At 39.3% G+C, this 18,414-nt stretch overlaps 2 protein-coding genes across 8 annotated transcripts in view; one reads left to right on the plus strand and one right to left on the minus strand.

The window, feature by feature from the left end:
* The window catches only part of SYT11 (synaptotagmin 11), a 35,472-nt gene extending 22,659 nt beyond the window's left edge, over nt 1-12,813 (minus strand). Inside the window, exon 1 of the mRNA XM_007482046.3 lies at nt 11,549-12,813. Within this exon, the coding sequence (XP_007482108.1) occupies nt 11,549-11,582 (34 nt within the window). The 5' untranslated portion in view covers nt 11,583-12,813. The remainder of the gene's footprint in view (nt 1-11,548) is intronic.
* A 74-nt stretch (nt 12,814-12,887) lies between these two features.
* Nucleotides 12,888-18,414, plus strand: part of GON4L (gon-4 like) — a 128,689-nt gene continuing 123,162 nt past the window's right edge. For 3 of the 7 annotated variants that reach the window (XM_001367009.5, XM_056816271.1, XM_056816269.1), the window contains exons 1-2: nt 12,888-12,976; nt 15,603-16,133. In XM_001367009.5, the coding sequence (XP_001367046.1) occupies nt 15,638-16,133 (496 nt within the window). In that variant the 5' untranslated portion in view covers nt 12,888-12,976; nt 15,603-15,637. Of the gene's footprint in view, nt 13,526-15,602; nt 16,134-18,414 lie in introns of all 7 variants that reach the window. The other 4 variants (XM_016430412.2, XM_056816270.1, XM_007482044.3 and 1 more) reach the window with 3 other exon arrangements.

Genomic DNA, 18,414 nt, shown 5'->3' on the forward strand with positions numbered 1-18,414 from the left:
TCCTCTCAACGATCCAAAGATGATCAATGGTCTTCCTAAACTGTAGCACCTAGAATTGAACACATTCCAAATTTGGTCTGATCAGTTTACACTATAGTAGGGTTACTGTTTTCTTCTTCCTAGAAGTCACACCTCTCTTAAAGTAGCCCAGGAGGGCATTAACTTTTGGAGGGGCATCATAGTATGCATGTTGATTCCAGTATGGGTTCAAGAGAATCAGCAGTCAAAAAGATCTTGCTCAATTGGGAGGCTGAACTGGAACCAACAAAATGAATTTTATCAAGGATAAATATATAGTCTTGCATTTAGGTTAAAAAAATTACCAACTTGGTAAAATTACTATTATTATTATTTAAACCCTTACCTTCTGTCTTAGAGTCAATATGTGTATTGGCTCCAAGGCAGAAGAGTGGTAAGGGCAAGGCTATGGGGGTTAAGTAATTGGCCCAGGGTCACACAACTAGGAAGTGTCTGAGGCCAGATTTGAACCCAGGACCTCCCATCACTAGGCCTGGCTCTCAATCCACTGAGCCACCCAGCTGCCCCTACTTGGTAAAATTATTAAAGAAGGTTTATGGAAGATGAAGAAGCCTTGGCTTGATAGCAGTTCTTAAGGAAATCCAAAGTCTTGTCTCAGAGAATTGACAAACTTGTTATGAGTCAACAGAGTGAAGTGACTGACCAAAAAGCTAAGGCTAAAAATAAACAAGTTTAAAAAAAGAGAAAGAAAAAAAACTCAGACTGTACTAATAAAAGTAGAATATTCAGAACAAGGAAAGCAGCTTTGAGCTCACCACCTTGAGCTGCTCAGATCGAATTGGGTGTGCTGTTTTCAGCCCTGGACATATCTTTTTTTTTTTTTAAACTCTTGCCTTCTGTCTTAGTATCAGTTCTAAGACAGAGGAGTGACAAGGGCTTGGCAGTTGGGGTAAATGACTTGCCCAGGCTCACATAGCTAGGAAGTGTCTGAGATCACATCTGAACCTAGATCCTCTGACTCCAGGCCTGGTACTCTATCCACTATATTACTGAGCTGCGCTCCCATAAGGCATTTTCAACTAGATAACTAGATATCATAATAGATTTCTTAAACGGAACACGTCCAAAACAGAATTTATTATCTTCCCCCCCAAAAAAACCTTTTTCTTCCTTAATTATCTCATTCTGTCTGTATCATCCCACAGATTCCTATTCACCAAGTTTTCAATCTTTGTCATCCCTGACTCTTCATACCTATCTTAACCAAACAGTGACCAAGTCTTGTTGATTCTACCTCCAAAAAACCTCATCTCCATCTCCTTCATGGCTACCTTCCTGGTTCAGACTCTTATCACCTCTTGCTTTTACTATCGAAACAAACTCTTAATTGGTCTTCCTGCATCCAATATTTCCTTTGCAATATTCTTTGTTGTCATTTCAGCTGTGTCTGACTCTTGGTGATCCCATTAAGGGTTTTCTTGGCAAAGGTACCAAAGTACTTTGGCATTTCTTTCTCCAGCTCATTTTACAGATGAGGAAACTGAGGGCAATAGGGTTAAATGATTTGCCCAGGATCTCACAGCTAGTGAGTATCTGAGGCCAGATTTGAATTCAGGAAATGAGTTTTCCTGATCGCAGGCCTGTCGCTTTATTCACTGCGCCACCTAGCAGCCACCTAGCTATAATCTACACAGCTGCCAAAATTGATATTTCTTTCTTTTCTTCCCCCCCCCCAAAATAACCCTTACCTTCTGTCTTGATTCCAAGGCAAAAGAGTGGTAAGGGCTAGGCAATGGGGGTTAAGTGACTTGCCCAGGATCACACAGCTAGGAAGTATCTGAGGCCAGATTTGAACCTAGGACCTCCCATCTCTAGGCCTGGCTCTCAATCCACTGAGCCACCCAGCTGCCCTCCAAAACTGATATTTCTAAGCAATACGTCTGACAATGTCATTCGTTTGCTCAATAAATTTTGGTGGCTTCCAACTGCTTTTAGGATAAAATACAAATTACTTTGTTTGGTGTATAAATTCCTGATGGTCTGACTCTAGCCTATTTTTCCGGCATATTACACATTGCTTATCTTCACTGTCCTAATTGCCTTTTCCTGTATGGCATTCTATCATGGTTGGCCTAGATGGCCTCTGAGACCTCTTCTATCTCTGTTATCTATGTTCCAGGAAGCTTTGCATAGGTTATCCACCTTCCCTGGAATACATTCCTTCCTTGGCTTCACTTAAGGCTCTCTAATTTCACTCAGGATAGAGCACTGGGCCTGGAATCAGGAAAACTCATCTTCATGAGTTCAAAACTAGCCTCAGACACTTAACTACTTGTGTGACCCTGAGCAAGTCATTTAACCCTATTGCCCTCAATTTCTTTAATCTGTTAAGTTTACTGGAGAAGGAAATGGCAAACTATTCTAATATTTTTGCCAAGAAAATCCCAAATGGGGTCATGAAGAATTGGCTATACCTGGAACGACCAAAAACAACAGTTTTCCTCAAAGCTTAGTTCAAGTGCCATCAAGGGCCTATACTGGTTAATTTTCATTCAGCCAGAAATTACTTTGTATTTATTTAGTTGACATTTGCATTTATTTCATAGTATAATAGAATTTAGACCTAGAAGGGACCTTAGGGGCTATATAGTTCAGTCCACTCATTTTATTGATGAGCAAACTAATGTTTGGAAAAGTTGTGACTCGCCTAAGGTCATACAAATAGTAGCAGAAATAGAATTTGAAATCAAGTCCTTAGACTTCAAATCCAGTGCTTCCTCTGAGAAAGTGTTGAATTCAAAGTAGAAAGCACTAAGAGACACAAATGATCCCTTAATTGCCAATTGAATGGCCTCTTCTCAACCGATATCTTTTTGGACCCCTGTAGCCTTTGACACTTGCATTCTCTCTCTTCCTTGATCCTCTCTTCTCTAGGTTTTCCTAATATCACTTTCCTGGTTCTCCTTCTACCTATCTGACTACTGCTTAGTCTTCTTTGCTAGATATTCACCCAGGTCATGCCCATTCTTTGGGTGTTACCCTAGGGCTTTGTCCTGGGCTATCTTCTATTCTTTCTGTTGTTTTTTTTTCCTTGATTATTTCCTCAACTCCCAAAGATTCAATCATCATCTCTAAGCTGATGATTCTCAAGTTTACTTACCCAGCTCTAATCTTTCTGCTGACCTCGAATCTCATATCTCCAATAGCCTATTAATATCCTGAAATGGGTGCCTATAAACATTTTAAACTCAATGTTTTCAAAACTGGATTCATTATCTTTGCCCTCATTCCCCCTACCAATGACCTCCTGCATTTCCAAACTTATCTATTACTGTTGAGAGCACCATTATCCTTTATTCCTTAAGATTCCCAACCTAGTTGTCATTCTCAACCCCTTACCCTCTCATACCTCCCAAATCCAATCTGTTGCCAAGGATTATTAATTTTATCTTTGTAATACCTCTCTTCTATGCCTTTTTCTCTCCTTTGATACTGCCATCACTCTGGTACAGATCCCTGAATTATTGCAGCTGCTTGTGGGTCTTTGTGCTTTAAGCCTTTCCCCCTTCCAGTTCATCCTCAGCTATCAAAGTTAATTTCCTAAAGTACAGGTCTGACCAAGTCAGCCCTCTAATCAAAAAAATCCAGTGGGCTCCTATCAAATATGAATTCCTTTATTTGGCATTCAAAATACTTCATTTCTTCATAACTTGATTTCCCTTATCTTTCTAGTTTTCTTACACCTTACACCCCTCCCACCTTCTACACATACTTTCAAATACTCTGTGACACTGGCCTCTTAGCTATTCCTCCAGCAAGGAAACTCCAATTGCCAACTCTGGGCATTTCCCCTTGCTGTCTGTCTTCCTCACCTATTTCTCCTGGCTTCCTTATCCTCCTTCAAATCTAGGCTAAAATCTCAACTTCTACAGAAAGCCTGTCCAAATCCTTGTTAACTGTGTTGTTTTTCCTCCATCTGTTGTTTTCTGTTGATCGTTATATTGCTTATTTGTACATAGTTGTTTACATGTTTCTCTCAACCAGACTGTATAAGAGAGTGTCTTTTGTTTTTCTTTGTATCCCTAGTGCTTAGCACAGTTCCCGGTACATATTAGGCACTTAAATGTTTATTGACTGACAACCAGAAATATGATGCCTAAGGTTTCATAGACATTCAAACACGATTGCTTTTAAATATACACATACTGGAGCAACTAAATTCTTAAAGAAAGAGGATCAAAGCATATAGTAAAAATAATAAAATCATAAAGTAGGAAATGGTAATACTTCATTAATGGGATATGACAAATCAAACAAAGATAAGCAAAAAAGAAGTGACAGACCTGAATAGAGTATTGAAAAAAATTATTTGATGGATTTATGGAGAGAATAGAAATAAGGTGGTAAAAGAATGTATTTTTTAAAAACTTCATTGTATTCTGAAGGGCTTATGACAAAGAATGCTAACTACTTCAAGAGAAAGAATTTTTGGAGTAAAAAACCATAACAAAGTTAATTTGGAAGAATAAAAGATCAAGGACACCCAGGGAAATAATGAAAAAAATGCAAAGGAGGGTGGACTTGCAGTCCCAGATCTCAGACTATATTACAAAGCAGTGGTAATCAAAACAATTTGGTACTGGCTAAGAGACAGAAAGGAGGATCAGTGGAATAGACTTGGGATAAGGGACCTCAGCAAGACAGTCTATGACAAGCCCAAAGATCCCAGCTTTTGGGACAAAAATCCACTAATCGACAAAAACTGCTGGGAAAATTGGAAGACAGTGTGGGAGAGATTAGGTTTGGATCAACACCTCACACCCTACACCAAGATAAACTCAGAATGGGTGAATGACTTGAACATAAAGAAGGAAACTATAAGTAAATTATGTGAACACATAATAGTATACATGTCAGACCTTTGGGAAGGGAAAGATTTCAAAACCAAGCAAGACTTGGAAAGAGTCACAAAATATAAAATAAATAATTTTGACTACATCAAATTAAAAAGTTTTTGTACAAACAAAACCAATTTAACCAAAATCAGAAGGGAAATAACAAAGTGGGAAACAATCTTCATAACAAAAACCTTTGACAAAGGTCTAATTACTCAAATTTACAAAGAGCTAAATCAATTGTACAAAAAATCAAGCCATTCTCCAATTGATAAATGAGCAAGGGACACGAATAGACAATTTTCAGTCAAAGAAATAAAAACTATTAATAAGCACATGAAAAAGTGTTCTAAATCTCTGATAATCAGAGAGATGCAAATCAAAACAACTCTGAGGTATTACCTCATAAGATTGGCCAACATGACAGCAACAGAAAGTAATGAATGCTGGAGGGGATGTGGCAAAGTCAGGACACTAATGCATTGCTGGTAGAGTTGTGAATTGATCCAACTATTCTGGAAGGCAATTTGGAATTATGCCCAAAGGGCGCTAAAAGACTGTCTGCCTTTTGATCCAGTCATAGTACTGCTGGGTTTGTACCCCAAAGAGATAAGGAAAAAGATTTGTACAAGAATATTCATAGCTGCGCTCTGTGGTTGCAAAAAATTGGAAAATGAGGGGATGCCCTTCAATTGGGGAATGGCTGAACAAATTGTGGTATCTGTTGGTGATGGAATACTATTGTGCTAAAAGGAATAATAAAGTGGAGGAATTCCATGGAGACTGGAACAACCTCCAGGAATTGATGCAGAGTGAGAGGAGCAGAACCAGGAGAACATTGAACACAGAGACTGATACACTGTGGTACAATTGAACGTAATGGACTCCTCCATTAGTGGCAATGCAGTGATCCTGAACAACTTGGAGGGATATAGGAGAAAAAACACTATCCACATTCAGAGGAAAAACTGTGGGAGTAAAAACACCAAAGAAAAACAACTGCTTAATGACATGGGTTGAGGGGGATATGATTGGGGATGTAGACCCTAAATGAACATCCTAGTGCAAATATCAACAACATGGAAATGGGTTCTGATCAAGGACACATGCAACATCCAGTGGAATTGCACATTGGCTATGGAAGGGGTGGGGAGAGGGGAGGGAGGAATAGAAAATGATTTTTGTAACCAAGGAATAATGTTTGAAATTGACCAAGTAAAAAAAATAATGTAAAAAAAAGAATTTTTGGAGTCAGAATGAACATCAAAGTATATGATTTCCACTTTAATTTATTTGGATTTTTGGTTTTATATGATTATTCTCTTACAAAAATGAACAATATGGAAGTATATTTTGTAAGATAACACACATATAACCAAGATAATTGCTTGCCATTTCTGGGAAGGGGAGGGAGACAATTTGGATCCTATATCTTCAGAAAACTTATGTGGAAAATTGTTATTACATGTAATTGGTAAAATAAGATATCTTTACCAAAAAAATTTCATTGTAGGTTTGTAAAAAATTGAATATGATTCTGGGCATACTAAACTTACAAATAAATGCAGAATGGAAACTTTAGATATTCTTTTAATAGGCCATAACCCTAGGAAATTATAATCAGCTATCTACATTTGATCAAAAGATACCCACCTAACTGGAAGCTAATGAATGACTTATTAAATAATGCATGAGCTAAATGTCAAATGATAAAAATAATAATTATTTTTAAAATGACAATAGTAATATAACATAAAATTTATGGGATGCAGATAAACCAATCCCCCCCATTCCCTAAATGCTTATGTTTTTTAAAAAAAAGATTAATGAGCTGAATGTGGTTAAAAATGAGAGAATCAACAAATCAGCAAACACCAAGCAGCATTAAAGAGGAAATTATTAAGATTAAAGGAGAAATAAATAGAATTGATAATAAAACACATTAATAAACAAAATAAATTATTTTAAGACCAAAACAATTAATAAATTGTTAGCTTATGTTTATGTTGTCCTTATTCCCACACCAACTTACTCTATAACTCACTCCTTGGGGGGAGGTACCAGGTTTGTTTCTTTTTATTTCCAGCATCTAGCATTGTGCCTGTCACAAGTGTAGCAGTCATTTAATAAAATGCTGTTTGACAGAAAAGCAATATGCACAATGATTACATCAATATAAACAGAAAGAACACCCCCCCAAAATGGAATATAACTAATTATAATTTCCAAGCTTGGTCCTGAAAGAAAGATGTGAAAAATACATCTCCTGCACTCCTTTGCAGAGGTAGAGGACTTTAGATATAGAACATTGCACATGCTGTCATACTCTGCTAATTTGCTGGTTAGTTTTAATTAAATGCTTTTACCCCCTTTCTTTCCTTTTAAAATCTTTATTACAAGTAATTATTCATTGGGTATTGGACATGAAAGTGATGTAAAAATAAAAGCTATCAATAAAAATGTAAACTTAAAAATGCTGAATGAATGAAGTTTTAAAGTTTTAAAGAAGCAAATTTCCTTCAATATAAAAAAGACTTCTAACAAGTAGAGCGGTACAACAATGGAATTGGCTATTTTGTGAACTACTGAGTTTCCTGTCACTGGAATTGTTCAGGCAGAAATTGGATGACTGACTACCTGTCAATGATACTGAGGAAGGAATTCTTACATGGGATGCTAGGTTAGACTAAATGATCTTTAACTCTAATCCAGTTCTAGAAGTATATAAACAATGATATAAGCTAAGAAGGAAAATAAAGAAATTTTAAAAGCTGATTCTTTTAAAAAATTTATTTATTTTTACCAAATCTCCCTATTTTACCCAGGGCAGGGACTATTTATGGGTCCAACCCCTCTACTGATTGATTGGCAAGGGAACTTTAACTTCCTCTATTTCCAACCTGAGGTGGTTTGCCCCTCCTTAGGGTATCTGTGGTCCCTCATTCCTGGGAGCTCACCCATGTTGATACTGAACTTAAGGTGAACACCCAATCAGCTTAGTCCACTGCTGTTCATAACTCCAAATTTCCACCAACCTCAAGTTTCTTGGTAGTTGGGCGTACAGCCATGTGCTATCATACCCAGCTGAAAAAAGAGCAATGCCAAGGTACAAACAAGATAAACAAAATAAACCAAAGATACTTAGATTGATATATAATATTTAGACTATAAAAGGGGAAGGGAACCATATCTTATTATGGTAGAAATGTACATGCTAAGCTCCTAGAAGAGTGGAAAAATCATATATTGTTAAACCTTTGTAGCAGTGTATGCAAATAATGCCCAACATTGTATGTTATCTATAATATATATTTAATAAATATTTGTTGATGGATGCATATAGCTAGAGAAACATAGAAACTTTGTGAAGGATGAAGGGATGTAGGTGAAAGCTTCAGTGAATAAATCAGGAGATGGTCTCTATAGCTTTTCTCCTCTGAAATAGCACTTTCATGCAAATTATTTGTTCATTATTAGTGAACATGGATGTTGAAGGACTCCACAAGAGGTAACTTGGGCTAGAATATGAGAGAGAGAACTATATAATCTAGTTACAACTCTCAGGTCCTATATACACTGCCAAGTGGCTGATTTACTTTGCTATTATAATACCTTCCTTCTTGTTACCATAGTTTGTGAAATGTCCACATCCTAGAGGAAAAAGATTTTCCAGTTCGTGGGTTTTCTACATCAGAGATTTCAAAACTCACAGCTCAGCTTCATACAACCCACAATATTCCTGAATGAAGCTCAAACCATTTTAAAATAGAACTGATAAATAAATAACAAAATAAATAAAAACACAATTAAAAAGATAATGTTACATTTTAAAAGTCAGTCAATAAGCAGTGTGTGCAGAGATCCTTATATATAGCTTAGTGGTTTCCATATCTATTTTTTAACCCTTATCTCCTATTTTAGAATCAATACTAAGTATTAGTTTCAAGACAGAAGAGTGATAAGGATTAGGCAATAGGTAAATGACTTGCCCAGGATCACATGGTTAGGAAATAGATGAGGTCATATTTGAACCCAGGACCTCTCTTCTCTGAACCTAGTTCACAATCCAGTGAGCCACCTAACTGCATCCTCTATTTGTGTTTGATACCACTGATATAAACCACTTCTTACTATTTCTTACTTTTCAATATGTTCCTGATTATTATAGTACCCTATTCCACGTCAAAAGACAGGGTGGGAGGAAACACAGGAAAGGAAGGGACATCAAAGGTCATTTAGTTAAATGCACTCCTGAATAATAATCTCTACATCATTCTTGATAGGGTGCCAAAACTCATATTCTAGTCAAAGATTTAATGGTGAAGGCAATTGAAATTAGTGGTTATAAAGATTTTTAGAGTGGCCATATATTATAGTGAGGTTTTTTTTTTTTTTTAAGCATTGGCATTCAAGTCCAAAGACCTGTGTTTAAGGGGCAGTCCAATCAATAAACAATCAATTCACATTTAGTAAGTGACTATTATGTGCCAGGTATTCTGCTAAGTGATAAAGATACAAAAAAATGCAAAAAATAGTTCCTGCTTTCAAGGAGACTATAATCTAATTGTTCTGGGTGACCGTGATATATGATCGTAGGTAAGTTACTCAACTTCTACGAAGCGGTTTTCTCATTGGAAAAATAGGATTAATCATAATGGATATTATAATGACAACATTTTAAAATTACATAATGCTTTATTTGATAACCACCCTATGAGGCAGGTACTATAGGTAGCACCCCCATTTTATAGATAGGGAAATAGACTTGGTGATACCATGGCATCAGCGGATCTTATATAGATCCAGAACTGGAAGAGAGTTCAGAGGCCATTTTGTCCAACTCCCTCATTTATAGATGGAGGAACCAGCATCTCAATAGGATTCTTTCCTGCTTATAGAGCTTGCAAAAAAGACTTCTTTCCATTTTCCTGTCTGAGACAATTCTCACCCTTCCAATGTTCTAGCATAGATAGTCTTTCCAAAGTCTTTCCCATATCGATCATTTTTACGAGGGATGTAGGACAAAAATTAAATAATCTATTGCTGAAGTGGAGGAAATGTTCAGCAGAAATGGTAGAGGGAAGAAGTCAGAGGCACAAGAAATAGCAGGGTGATAGAAAGATCATTGTCGTCCTCAAGGAGAAATATATGACTCCAAATAGGGAATAGGAAGCTGGAGCTACAGGAGATGTGGGAAAAAGCAACAAAGTCAATGATTTATATTTTGAGACTTCTGGGAAGAAGTGGTCCAAGTGGAGGAAGTTTACCAGATAGGTTTGGGGTTGTTTTACTCCTAAATTGTACACCTCTTTCCTTGTGCCCTTTGAGTTTAAACTCACTTCCAAAGGCCTCAAACTTGAGAGTGGTGAAAGCCTCCAAACCTAAGCAAGACTTTTTGGCCTCATTCTGGTCAGGCAAGTCTTGATGATCAAGTTTCCTGGGCAGTTTGCAAGCCAATTTGAAGGGGTTTCTCAGGTGGAGAAAAACAATCTCTCTGGTCCACGATTTCAGACTACCATATCCCACCAGTAGGGTAAACTAACAGAGAACATGGGGCATTCATTCTTCAGGGGAGTGGAAACTGAGAAAGTTGGGGGTTTAAAGGTTTATCCTCCAGCAGATAGCGGGACTCTCCTATACGGGGGGAAAAAAGCTGCTTCCTCCTTTCCCAACCTCGTCCCTCTTCTCTTCTCTTCACTTCTCTTCTCTTCTCCCCTCCCCCAGGGCTGTAGCTTATCCAGCAGGGGCCAAGTGGGGCTGGGCCGGGACGGCCCGCTCCGAGATGACGTAATGCTTTCTCTGGTACACAAAGCGGCCTCCCCCGGGCTCCAGCCTCTCCCGCCCCTCCTCCTTCGGCTTAGGCTCGGGCCCTCAGGTGAGGGTTCGAATCCCCCTTCCTCCTGCTCTCCAAGAGCTAGCCCGAGGGATTTGGGGAACAAAGGCCCGGGGAAAGAGAGCCGAGGCGCAGTCTGGCGGCCCAGAAATAGACATCACGTCATTCTCCCAGCCCAGCATCACTAAACGCCATTAGGTAGCATCGGACAGACCCCACCATTACTATGCAGAATTAAGATGCTAGAGAGTAGCCCCGACCTCAGACAGGGAGGTCCAGCAGAACTGTTCCTCTCCTGTACCCCCCTCCCCTTCAGGCTCACTCTCGGGAGGCCGCCTCCCCTGGCTGCCAGCCACTCAGCCCACAATCCCCAAGCTGCCATCTTAATACCCCATCCCCAGTGCCACCTCCCTCCCTGCAGCCTTATGATGTAGGGAGGGGAAGGGACACCGCCCTTCACGCCCTTAAGGCGAGGGTTTGTCTTCCCCCGTACCTGCTCTCCAAAAGGAGGGATTCAGCTACGTTGTGTACCCCCTGTTTCTCTTCTATCTCAGTGCTCACAGTGACCCGGGAAAGGTTTTCAAACCTTTCCACCACCCCCACCTTCCCACTAAGCTCTGGTCTGGTGCCAGACCTGGCTTGGCCCACTCCTGAGGTCCATACCTCCAAGGTCTGGGTTCTGTGTGCTATTACTGCCCAGCGTTCCTGGCCTATGTTTTTCTGGGTTGGACACTGCCAGGGTTCTGGTCTCAGTGAAACTCATATCTGCCGTTAGGAACTAGTATCTTTGCTGTGGTTCCAAACACATACTACATTTCCCAAAATCCCGAACCCCACTCACCAAAGCTGGGTCGAATGTTGGTGATCTCGGCCATGGCGTAATCAGCAGCACTTGCTGTAAATCGGTTCCCAGCTTCCTGAGAACTCCAGCACCCCTCTGTTAGTGCAAAGGCCGCAGCTGCAAGATGCCGATAAGGTAAACGGAGGAGGAAGACTTCTCCTGCGATGGCTTGGCCTCACCGGGCCAGCTGCGGGTCCACCTAATATGCTCTAGGGATGCTCTGAGCTAAAGATGCAGGTGCAGCCAGACTGGTCCTGATGCGAGGTAAGCTCCGCCCTTTTCCGAACAGTCCCAGGAATAAGGCTCCGCCTCTCTCCGAACAGTCTTAGACTGGAGGTCCCTCTACTTTCCGAAACATACCGAAGAAGAGACCACGCCTAGTTTCGAAGCCCTAGGGTTAAAGGTCCCGCTTTTTTACGAGTATTCTGGGAAAAGTGCAAAAATCCTGAGGCCAGAAGGAGAAGACAGACGATTTAAATCTTTCTTTCCTTGATTAAAATGGGAAACCTATAGCTCGGATGAACAGGTCTTAAAATAGTAGCGGAATGTTCTGGGTGACAAGGAACACAGAGAAGTGGAAAAACAAATTTCAGACTATTTGAATTCCAGTATTGATTAGATCACTGGTGTTACGGTGCATTTCTATGTGCCCACAGTATTATGAATACCTTCATATACTCTAGATGTTAATGATTTAGCACCAAACTACCAAAGCTGCGCATTAAAAAAAATGTCCTTATGATTTTGAATATACTCCCCAGTTATCACTCTAATGATCATATTATTACTTAGCCTTTCAAAAAGAAAAAAAAATCCCAACAAAAGCGTCCTTAAAAAAATTCCTTACACCAACTCTCAGCATCATTTTAGTTGTGGAAATTTGGCCTCGCTTTTAAAAAATCATATGAAATTCTCCCAGATTTTATGTAAATCCTAGCATAATATATTTGTACGTCTTACAATTTCTTCATGCCCATGTAGGACCTCGTAAACAAGTGCATTTGATTTATTTGGTTGAATACAGTCCCTGAATCTTTCCAAGGTCCCTCTGACTTTGCTCCAGTGAAGGTATGGTATTTGGAAAGTTAACACTTCTCGAGGTCCCAAATCCTGCATGCCATATGCCTCATGGCGAGCAAATATCTCTCCTCTTGCATTTCAAAATATTCCCTTACTTAGCTGAGGGTGGGAGATGAGGAAGAAGAAAATGAGACTTTTAGCCAGGGCCCCTTTAACTTTTTTCGTCAGCGACAAACGTGTCAGCTCTGCCTTCATTTTGCCCTGACTCAAGATGTCAGCCGACAGGAGCGCATGCTCAGTTTTGGTCCCACCTCCTGGAACGCGGTTGGGGGCGCGCACGTCCAGCTCTGACGTTGGATGACTTCCGGTGGTGGCCTGAGCGGAGTTTCCGCGGGCTCAGGCCGGCCGGTGAGGGTGCCTGGGTCGCGCGGTCCGGGCGGGAAAGAGGCTGGCGGGAGTGAGGGAAAGGGACTTCCGGGAGTGGAAGTCGAGGAGTGTAGATCACGGAAAGCGAGAGACGGAGTGAGGGAGCTGAAGATAGACGGATCCAATAGGAGGATATGTGAGGGAAGGGGGGCGGCGGGAGTTGAGAGTCAGGGGTCACCTGGTGGACTTCGGGGGTCAGTGGTCGCCTGAGGAGACTTGTGGGAAGTTGAGGCCTGGGAGGCCAGGAGGCGTAAGGAGACTGCCTTACTTGGGAAGGTGTTATCTCTGCTGGGGAAGTAGCGGGGGGGTGGGGAGGGGCGAGCGCCAGCTCAAGGCCACACTTTTCAGGAGCAGGGGACTCAGAGGCCTTGCTCCAGTGGGCAGGGCAGTCACTCTCGCTGTTTGTTCCTGTGAGACCATAGTTCCCGAGGGACCAAGTGACTTCTGTGGGACTCCCCGTGTATGCCATTGAGGTGCTGAAAATTGGGCACCTGAGTCTTAGTCCAGGCTCCTTCGACAGACTAACTTTGGGCAAGTAACTATGTTGCTTTTATGAGGCTGTAAAATGCTAGGTTAGGGTACCCTCACTCCAGCTTACACTTTCATAATGCTGAACATTTAAATGTTAAGTATTTATCACCTATTAGATGTCATCTAGTAGTGCAATAGAAAGATAATTAGACTGGAGTAGGAGGGACCTGGGTTGGAATTCCAGTACAGATACTTAGCTAGCTGTGTAACTTTGGACTAGTCACATCATAATCTCATTAGGGCTCAATGTTCTATGTAAAATGAAAAGGTGGGGTTATGGAGGTGGGGAAGAGAATAATCTTTTAAAATCCTGAATTGGACTAAATGTCATAATCCAGGATGTCATTCTTTTTATGTGTGTGTGTTTGGGAGGGAGAGGAATCCTGACTTATGATTTCATCAGTTCAGGGAACTCTTTCAAGAAGAAACTACCAATGCAGATTCAAAACTGTTGTGGAACTTACAGTCATAGAAATTTTTCTGGGGGTCATTGAGAGGCTAACTGACTTGTGTAGTTAACATATCCAATATGTGTCAAACTTGAATTCAAGTCTTCCTGACATTGAAAATAGCTCTTTTTCCCCTCCATTATTTGGATTAGCCATAGGGCTTTACAATTTATAATCCAAAAGCTAGCAGACAGGATTTGTGAGGTTATTACCTTGTCAGATCATCCCTGTGTAGGAGTCACTTCATTAAATACCTGACAGGTGGTCATTTTAAGATTCTTTTCTTGATCACTATGCCATGGAGTGAACTTGATGTCTCACAGGGTAACCCATTACTTTTTTTTTAAAAATAACATTTTTTAAAACTTCTGTTTTAGGATGCATATTAAGTATTAGGTTCCAAGGTAGAAGAGCAATAAGGGCTAGGCAGCGGATGTTAAGTAATTTTCCCAGGGCCATACAGCTAAGAAGTGTCTGAGGCTAATTTGAACCCAGGACCTTGGGACTCCAGGTCTGGCTCTATCCACTGCACCACCCAACTTCTCCATTATGTTTTTTAAAAGCTTTATTTGTTCGAAAGTTCTTATATTGAACTAGTTTGCTTCCTGTAACTTTTCCCACTTAGTCCTAGTTCTAGACTTTGAAGATACCTAAAGTTTAACTTTTCTCATAACAGCCCTTACTTGAAAACAGCTGTCCTGTTCTCCCCAAATCCATCTCTCTTTAATCTAAATAGTGCCCATTCTTTTAACCAGTCCTCTTAACATAGTTTATAACACTATCATAGTTGCTCTTCTCTGATCATTTCTGTATTATTAGTGCCCCTTTCTGACCAGTATAGTGTGTTAGGACTACTACTCTACCTTGTCCTAAACACTATACTTCTCTTAATGCAGCCCAAGTTTGGCTTAGCTTTATAATATCCATTCTGCCGGGGACATGTTGAGTTTGCATTCATCTAAATCCCAGATCTTTTTAATATAAACTGCTGTCATTTTCCTCATTTTTTTTGTTTGTATAGTTTAAAAAAAAAGCATAAATGTAGGGGTTAGTTGGGTGGCCCAGTGGATTGAGGGTCAGGTCTAGAGACAGGAGGTCTTAGATTCAAATCTGGCCTCAGACAATGCCTAGCTTTGTGACCTTGGGCAAGTCACTTAACTCCCATTGCTGCCCTTACCACTCTTCTGCCTTGGAATCAATACACAGTATTGATTCTAAGAAGGTAAGGGTTTAAAAAAAGAAATAAAATAAATGTGAAATTCAGGACTTCATATTTATTGCTATTATTATTGAAGAAACCTACACCTGAAAAATGCTTCTTTCATTTTTAAAGTCTATGGATTTGTTAATCTAAACATTTAAAAACATAACATGAAAGTAAACAGAAATAATACTGTGCAGGCTATGTGTATATCTGTACTCATGGTATAAAGAATAATTGATGAAGAGATGGGTCCTGCTTATAATTCAAGGAAGACAACACTGACACATGCTCTTTAAGAGAATTAGTTAATTTGGTGGGAATACATGTGCATCATAAATATAGTAGCATTGTGTTTCTTTGAGGTATTATTATGATTATCACTATTTAATATGAGGATGTTGAGTACTTGTTCTTATCCTTTCAGGATGGAGAACATCTGGGATTCTGCTTATTTTTAAAATGCTTCCTTGTAAGAAGAGAAGAACTACTTTGTTATCATCCCCACAGCATAAAGATAGCCAGGATGAGACCCATTTTGACCTAGAATCAACTACTAACCCAGAACCTGACCAAGTTACAGACTTGGGAACAGTGTCATTACCCTGGGGACTGAGCCATGTCAGAACACCAGGTTTGGACGTGCAACCTATGCAGGATGTTGGTGAACATATTTGTAAGGAGGATCCATCTGCCTCCAGATTGCTTGCTCAGGACCCAGATATAGCAATTCTAAAAGCTATTGATGTTTCCAATACTCAGGAAATAAACCTTCCTTCCTTGGAGTCCTCTCAGCCTTGTAATATCCATATCACCAAAGGAAAAATCCAGGGGACATGCATGAGGAGAGGGAAGAGAACTGCACTCAGGCCAGGGCCAGCTCCTAGGGATGATCATCCTAACTTGAAGGAATCTTCACCCTCAGCAGAGGCATGTGAGAAGATTAACAATGAAAGTGGTAAGATGAAAATCTTGAGCATGGTCACTAGGTTTTCATTTTCTGTCAGAGGAATTTTTCTTGTGTCTGACCTAAAACCTGTTTGCTACAGTTTAAGCCACTGTCTCTTGTTTTGGTTTCAGGGGAGTTATCTTGTAGGTACTCAATTAAGTTTCTTTGCTATGTAGCTACCAATATGTTTACTACTTTATTGCAGCAGTTTAGTTGATGTGGATGTCATTTGTCTGATGTCTACCCAAGGAAATGGATCCTGAATTTCTGAAGCATGGTAACAGGGATAGAATCTCTTGCAAGAAGAAAATCATTTGTTGCCTTTTGGGATTTTTTGGAATTAGCATATTGACTTTGTGGAACTTATGCACCATCACATCCAGAGTCAGTCACTAAGAGAACTTCAAAATTAGAAAGGATCTTATTGTTTTACAGATGTGGCTTATCACATGTCCATTTGATTATTATAGTTCTTATGGTTAACCAGTGTACCTTTATTGGCATATTTCTGTTTCTAGAGAATTTTTTGATAGAGTAGAAAACTATCTTATCTAAATGACTAGATTGTGATTGGTGATTTTTAAAGCACAAGTTTCCTTTGCCTTATTCCAGTTTCTTAGTCATTATGAATTACATAAATAAACTTGGCTTTTGATCTTAAAGTATTTAAATAAAGTATAGCTCCCTGCATGCAACAGTCACTCTATTATTTGCTAGTCTTGAAAATTCTTATTTTGGTATTTATATTCAACTTATTGGGACAGTTTCTTTGTCTTACTTTGAAAGGATATTATAATCAAAGAATATCAAGAGTTGGAAGATATCTTAGAGGTCATCTAGTCCAACCTCATGCCAGTGCAAGAATCTCCTCTACTAAGGTAGCTAGGTAGTTCAGTGGATGGAGAGCCAGGCCTGGAGATGGGAAGTCCTGGGTACAAATATGGCATCAAATGCTTCTTAGCTATATGACCTTGGGCAAATCACTTACCTCAATTGCTCTTACTGCTCTTCTGCCTTAGAACCTATACTTAGTATCAATTCCAAGATAGAAGATAAGGGTTTAAAAAAAAAAGAATGCTGCTATGACATCTCTAAAAAGTGGTCATTTGTCCTTTAATTGAACTTGTCTAATGATGAAAAACTCAATAGTCATTAGATAGCCCAGTCTATTGTTAGTTTAAATTGTTTACTGGGCTTGTTTTTATTTTGAATTGAAATTTACCTCTCTATATACTTTACCGATTGGTTCCAGTTCTGTCCTATGGAACTAAATAGAATAAGTTTAATCTCTTTCACCTGATAACCTTTCAAATATTCAAGCCCTGATCAGTCTTCTAAGTCTTTTTGAGGCTAAACATCACAGTTTTTAGACAACTAGAATGCTGGATTTGGGATTCAGGAAAACCTGAGTTCAGATCTGCTTCAGACATTTTATTAGTTATGTGACCCTGAGCAAGTCACTTTAACCCCTATATCTTTCTCAGTTTTCTGATGATAATAGCACCTACCTCCTAAAATTGTTATGAGGATAAAATCAGTTAACGTGTAAAGTGGTTTGCAAATCTTAAAATGTATATAAATGTTAGTTATTATTGTTTATATTATTTTATCTGTTTCCCTTATGGCATTATTTCAGGGCCTTCATCATCCTGATCAACCTTTGAATGAATCCATTTTACTTTGTCAGTGTTCCTCTTAAAATATGTATTATTCTAGTTATGATCTAATTAGAATAGAGTACAGGGAAACTGGTACTTCTCTTGTGTTCTCTCTATATTTCTGTGTAATGTAGCACAAGATCATATTACCTTTTTTGGTATCACATCACTGTTGAACTTTTGAACTCACAATCAACTGAAAAATCCTTATCTTTTTTTTATATGAACTACCTGTCAACTTGAGGAAGCTAGATGGCTCAGTGGATAGAGCACTGGGTCTACAGTCAGGAAGATATGAGTTCAAATTCAGCCTCAGACACTCACTAGCAATGTTTCACTGGGCAAGTTACTTAACTTCTTTTTGCCTTAATCCATTGGAGAAGGAAATGGCAAACCACTCCAGTATCTTTGCCCAAAAAACCCCATATCTCTAGAGTTAGAGAGTTAGACAGGACTAAATGAACCAACAACTGGTCACTCAATCTAAACATATTTACATTTTGTATTTGAGTTTTTGAACTTCAGTGCAGGGCTTCACATTTATTTTGACTGAATTCCACATGTTATATTTTATCTTTTGTTTTAGCTTGAGATATTTTTGGATTTAATGTAAGCATGCCATCTATATTTTC

This window comes from Monodelphis domestica, chromosome 2 (genome assembly GCF_027887165.1).
Source record: "Monodelphis domestica isolate mMonDom1 chromosome 2, mMonDom1.pri, whole genome shotgun sequence".
NCBI lineage: Eukaryota > Metazoa > Chordata > Mammalia > Didelphimorphia > Didelphidae > Monodelphis > Monodelphis domestica.